The sequence below is a fragment of the Tuber melanosporum genome, assembly GCF_000151645.1.
Source record: "Tuber melanosporum whole genome shotgun sequence assembly, scaffold_39, strain Mel28".
Taxonomy (NCBI): Eukaryota; Fungi; Ascomycota; class Pezizomycetes; order Pezizales; family Tuberaceae; genus Tuber; species Tuber melanosporum.
The window spans coordinates 197057-203253 of NW_003299074.1; the positions used below are offsets into that span (position 1 = coordinate 197057).

Sequence of the window (6197 nt, forward strand, 5' to 3'; positions counted from 1 at the left end):
CTAATTTAGGTTTGTGTAGGCGCTGCTCCTCGGCTCAGCGTATGCGCGCGAAGGGAAGCCTCTGCCCGTTGATATCAAGGCGCGGCCAATGACGGTGTTCAAGATGGAACTGGTGGGGTTCGAGAAGGGAGGGGAGCATGGGTTCGGTTTGCCTGGTGAGGAGGGGAGCACCGAGGAGAAGGTTGTCGGCGAGGTTATGCGTATGGTGGGAGCGGAGGAGTCTAAGAAGCGGACGCTGGAAGTGGAGGAGGAAGGGAAGGAGGAAGTAGGGGGGACTAAGAAAGTCAAAGTGGACGATACACTCTTCAAACATGCGGAAAAAACCATCCAAGAACCTCTCACCGCTGACTCCCCCTCCCAACAACCCCCAATAGCATCCCTCCGCATGTCCGTCTCCTCCGGCTTCTACGTCCGCAGTCTAATCCACGAGTAGCCCTCCAATACCCATCTTCTCCCTACTCCACTAACATTTTCTTTTACAACAGCCTCGGAGAAGCTCTCGGCTCAGCAGCACACATGGTCCAACTAACCCGTACCCAACAAGCCCAATTCGAACTAGGCAAGAATGTGATACCATGGGAAGACATGATGAGCGAGGACACAACAAAGTGGGAGCCGCAGTTGGAAGCGGCGCTGAGGGAGACAAGTGATGAAGGGGCATTTGCTAAGAGGGGGGATGATGTGGAGGAGGGCAGTGGGGGGGAGAATGTGGAATTGGAAGTGGAGAAGATGGAGGGGAAGGGTAGTTAGTGGGGTGGAGTGAGAAGTGATCAAAATCTAACTCAGCATGAAATTAAGAACGAAAACCCTCTACTATAGAAACGTGACACCATTCCAGTTCCGTTCAGCGACACAACAGCACAGTATATGCCAAGCTCCAAACACAACCGCTTCAAAAGCGAAAAGAAAATACAGCACTTTCTATACCCCTACACAACTCACTCCAAGACCAACAAACCCCGCTCTACCTCTCCCACCTCCCCGTCTCGCCCTCCACATCCACAACCACCCCCCCCTCCCCCTCCCCCCCTCCTATATCGTCAACCACACTCTCCCGATTCACAAACAAAAACGCCAAAAACACCAGCACCGCACCAATCCAATACACCCCACTTGACCAAACTCCCAGCACGAGCATCTGGCCCAGGAGAGCAAGCGGAATCGTCAAGCTCAATCCCACCGTAACAATCAACGGCGTGGTGAGCAGCATGGCGTACACCCAGCAGTAGTCCGAAATCAGTGTAATGCTAGCGTTGATCTACCACCACCACAAGCAAAAGTCAGCGGGAAGCACACTGAGAGAAGAAATAAGCCTACCACCACAATCCACCAAATCCTCGCATCCGGTGGAATTTCGAACTTTTCTACACCCGCGTGATGTAGTATGATTATACCGGGCCAGAGCACGAGAAAGTTGAACAGCCCCACGAAGCCAAAGAATCTGGTCATGCTGATGCGGCTTTCGTGGCCTATGCGCACTTTTAACAGAATTGTGTACACACCGTAGGAGAAAGCGCCCATAAGGGCCATCAGGTCGCCGCGGAGGATTTGTCCCGGTGTTTTATCACCTGCGCCGGGCGATAGGGAAGAGGAGGGACTGAGGTCTACGGAGGACACAAGCGATACACCGGTGAAGGACAGCACGACAGCTAGGAATTTTGTCCAGGTGAAGCGCTCGATGCGGAGGAGCGCGCCGAGCATGAGGGTGAAAATACTGCTGGTTGAGGAGAGGATTGTAGCACTGGCGACAGAAGTCCATTTGAGGCAGTAGGATTGGAAGTAGTTTGCCTTTTCCTCATTCATCAGCAATTGCTACCCTTATGGGAGGTACAAGGGAGAGCATACAACAAACCAAAGTAGGCAGAATTGCAAACTCAGCAATATAGTCTCCCTCTCACTAAGCATACCCTCCCCCTCCACCACCAAACTCTTGCTCGCCATTATCACCCCATCCCTATCCTCATCCTCGCCCACAGCTCTGGGCAACGGCACGTTCCCCAAACGTGCATATCCCACCCTACTCCGGTCCCTCTCCTCGCACTTCCCCCGCCACGCCCGCCACGCCCCGGGAAGCAGGTAGAAGCAGAACGAGCACGTATTCACATATGTCACAAAGTACGGCTTGGTATAACTCCCGTCAGAGAATATGGTGAAAGTCAGGAAGGTGCTCAAGACCCAGAGGAAGATCACCACGCCGAGGAGGAGAATGCCAATCGTTTTGCGGCGGGGGAAAACACGGATACGAATCGGCTGCGGCTTCGGCATTAGTGGAAGCGAGCTGGGGCGAGCTGGTGGCGGGGGTAATAGTGGCACGATAAAGTCCGGTGGAGGTGAGAAGCTTGCGTGAATTGGCGGTAGTGGAGATGTAGACATTGTAGAGTCAAGGTCTGTATCACCCGCTTCTTCTCCCTCTCCGTTTCCCGGTGACCCGACCCGACCCGACCCGGTCGCTGGGCGAAGGGCCAAGGGCGAAAGAAAAAAGAAGGAAAGAAGGAAGAAAGTGCTGTAGAAACGGTGGATACTCGGGTACTGGCGGAAATTACCCACACTTTATTCACCCACGGATCTATTTATACAATTTCCCGGGACACAGTACCGGTCGGAAGATGGGGAGGGTGGGCTTGCCATCCACAGTATCATAAGTACTCGGGTATACTCGAGGATATGTCGATATCTCAGGATTTGGAGGTTTAGCCCCTTGTAGAAAAGCGACGATGGGATAGAATTACCGTATGGCAGGGTCGGATACTGGAACAGTCGCACCTAGCTATGGTTCGTTAACAAAAATAACCGACCGTCCATTTTCAACCCCACCAAAAGAAATTGCATCAACTCAACCAAAATCCAATCACATGATTCTTTTTCCTTTAAATACTAGGCCTCTTATTCTTTGCAGTCATCCAAAAAAGCCTATTCCAACCCATCACCTCTCTGAGTTTACAAGGGGGAGAATCATCGGGTTACATAAGCCTTAGATGGGATATCAACAGATTTCTGACTATCTCAAGACCCTTATAACTGTTAAAAACACAATCTCAAAGAAAGACTTGGAGGGCAAGAAGAGGAAGGATAAAGGAAGACATCCTAAGACAACAAAGTTACAGGATTATGTTATGGTAGAGGAAGTTCTTGAAAATCGCAATACTGACTATTTTGAGATTGTTTAAAGGATTGTTCTTAATGTTTCTTCTATGACAGTTAGAAGAAGACTTGTACAAAGATATCTTAAAAGTAGTTCACATAAGAGAGGATTCACTTGGATGAGGATCTAGTACAGGAGAGATTGGAATAGGTATTAGCTCATAGAAACTGAACAAGAGAGATGTGAAGGATGAAGGCAATATGGAGAAATAAGGTTACTGTACAAAGTTAGGAGGAGGGAAAGGATAAAATATATATTTAGGTAGCCAAAGGAGAAGCAGAATAAGGATTAAGTTAAACCTAGTATGAGGATAGGAGGAAAATTAGTCAGATGATGACAGATTATTTCTATGATCATGATCATGGTCTCATTATTAGGAGTAATAGGATCTGAGACTATTAGGTAGAGACAACCTAATAGACTGCAGAGTTGTCTAGGCCAACCAAGATTCATTTCTGTAGATGGAGATTGTGTAAGAAGACTCAGATTACACTGGTTTCGTTTATTACTACTAAGAGTGAAGTACAGTAGGTAAAGTAGAATAGAATCATAAAAACAATATTATATCACTAAGGTTTCTTCTCTGTTGCTTGATGATGTCTAAAAGCTTGGAAGGTACTTTGATATTTATATTCTGTATCTGAGTATTAGCAGACTACATCTATCTATTATACAACTCTGTACCTCTCTGATTATAACTTGCTATGTTGAGTATCCTTCACGGTGCAAACATCTGGAGACAATAAAAAATCACCACACCCTCTTCAGTAATTGCAATATGGCTAACTGAGAATCATACTATTCCCAATAGTAATTATCTGATTGTCAGAGTCTTTAGACTTATGACATAGTTTACAAGTTGAACTGAGTTGGCTCCAATTATCTCTGTCATTGATGAAATGATCAGTTACATCTACGGGTTGTATCTGTGAAGATAGTTGTAATCGCAACCTTTCTAGATCGCCTGTTTTTAAACCTTCATAACTCTCTAACTAACCTACAGATATCTTCAGGAGAATTTCTTACTCATTCACAAGAAGCTATTCCACCAAATTGACAGGTAATTCTACTGTCAACAACCCTTGGTTGCTTTGGGTAACCAGAGTTTCAATTACCATTCTACTAGTGGAAACTATTGCTGCAGCCACAACCTATTCCAAAACCTAGTTGTAACACTCCATGAAGTCCTTTGACTTCTGTGGTAGTATTTCTCAGAGTTCTAAACTCTTCGGGTAATCGTAAGGTGGATGCAAATATATGGGTTTCCCGTTGAGATTATTTCTCATTCGATACTATCTCTTCGTGGGAATATGTCCTGTTACTTATGGTACATGCTAAAGACATCATGTTTTTAAAGCCTGATAACCTCCTGGGTAGTTGGAGGATCTATTCTGTTCCACTTCCCAGACCTAGCCGAAGTTCTCCTCTCATATACCCTAGGAACAGTATAGAGTCAGAAGGAAGACAGTAACGTATGTATTATTATTCTTACACCTTCAATTCTGGAGTATTATAGTCACAAGATGCAACTGTGGTTGATATATATAATGACGTGCAGGCCCTGTAATGGGGCAGGAGGGCAGTGTTGGAGACCAGGAATTCCAATTCTGAGAGTAGTTATCCTACTTAGGATGGTTCCTAGGCATTAGATCCTAGTATTCCTAACATGAGCTCCCTGCTCTCAAGGCTTTGTCTAGAATGTCTTTTTAGATACATATAAAACAAATTAAAAAATTAAACAATAAATTAAAACAATTAATTATTAAATATTAAAAACTAATTCCTTTAGGACCCAGTAAGCGCCGGATGAAAAATCAACTGCGTTTGCTTGCCCACAGTTAGAAAACCTTTTCCTCAGCATCATTCATGTGCCAGCCATGATATTTCCAGATTATCGCAGTAGAAGTTTTTCTCCATTTCTCTCGCATTATTCATGCCTGTAATAGGTTTCCAAATGTTCTTGTCTTTGGATCAACCTTGCCATTTGACCAAGTACCAGATTTGATATACCTCCTGAAAGCGACTCAGTACCCTGTTTCGCTAAGAGCATATCTCGCTTCTTACGATTTTCTCTATTTCCCATTGTAAGTCCTCCTCAATATCATTGTACTCACTAGGAAGTTATTGTCGGTCAGCTCGTATTGACTCCCTGCATGGTTCTCACAGAGATATATGAAACACTGGATGTATGCTCCATAGATCTGAAACATTAAGCTTGCAGGTATGATCTCCTCATTTCTCCAAGAGCACAAATAGTCCATATAATTTTGGACTAAGTTTCTTTGACTTTTGACATGTTTAAATGTTCTTTGTATTTAACCTTACTTTATTGCCGATTTTGAAGTCAGGTTATTGCTTGGCCTTCTTATCACAGTAGTTGACTATAACCTCTCGTATCTGTTAGAGTGATTAACTTGCTTGCTTGTTGATTGTCTTTATCCAGTTTGTTTAAAGTCTGGTGCCTGGATTGTGCACCTCACATTCCTTGATCCATTCAGTCTGGGGATGAAATTTATGTTTTGTGTAGACAGGGATTATTGTGTGTGTATTCATTGCCGAGTTATTACAAGTATGTTCTACTAGAGATAGTAATTGGTACTAGTTGTTCTGATCGTAGTTGATGAAAGTTTGCAAGAAACCGTCCAGCCCTTAGTCGGTTCATCCAGTTTGTCCCTCCCACTGTGAGTGGTAAGCTATAGCCATCCTTCTTTTTATGTTCAATGTTTTGTACAGCGATTCCCAAAATTCTCCTACAAACTTCGAATCCATATCTGAGACACTTTCTGTTGGTAAGCCATGTAGCTTCTATATTTCCTTTATAAAGACTGTAGCCACCTGTAACGATCCCCTTTCAGATAGGTAGTTCTTGGCGACAGGGAATGATACTTATCTTCTCTTTTGCTTTCTTCCTTTGTCTTACGATAGCTCTAGGACTCTACCTATGTTACCGATAGTACAAGCCCTTTGTCTTCTATCGGAAACACCTATCGTAAGCTTTCTCTAACTCGTCTTCGTGACGAGTACTTCTTGGTGTAATGATAAAGTTGCAATAAGG

At 44.6% G+C, this 6197-nt stretch overlaps 3 protein-coding genes; 2 read left to right on the forward strand and 1 right to left on the reverse strand.

The window, feature by feature from the left end:
• The window catches only part of GSTUM_00007716001 (uncharacterized protein), a gene marked incomplete at both ends in the record, with an annotated part of 1003 nt that extends 911 nt beyond the window's left edge, over positions 1-92 (forward strand). The window contains one exon of the mRNA XM_002839616.1: positions 20-92. Coding sequence (XP_002839662.1) covers positions 20-92 — 73 coding nt within the window. The remainder of the gene's footprint in view (positions 1-19) is intronic.
• Positions 93-103: 11 nt separating this feature from the next.
• Positions 104-750, forward strand: GSTUM_00007717001 (uncharacterized protein; the record flags this gene model as incomplete). The annotated part of the gene is made up of 2 exons (XM_002839617.1): positions 104-429; positions 486-750. 2 exons carry the CDS (start codon positions 104-106, stop codon positions 748-750), a joined length of 591 nt encoding a protein of 196 aa, XP_002839663.1.
• A 20-nt stretch (positions 751-770) lies between these two features.
• GSTUM_00007718001 (uncharacterized protein) lies at positions 771-2734 on the reverse strand. XM_002839618.2 has 3 exons: positions 1846-2734; positions 1318-1788; positions 771-1258 (listed from the first exon to the last, which is right to left on the reverse strand). Exons 1-3 carry the CDS (start codon positions 2371-2373, stop codon positions 965-967), a joined length of 1293 nt encoding a protein of 430 aa, XP_002839664.1. The 5' UTR covers positions 2374-2734; the 3' UTR covers positions 771-964.
• Between the last annotated feature and the right edge of the window lie 3463 nt (positions 2735-6197).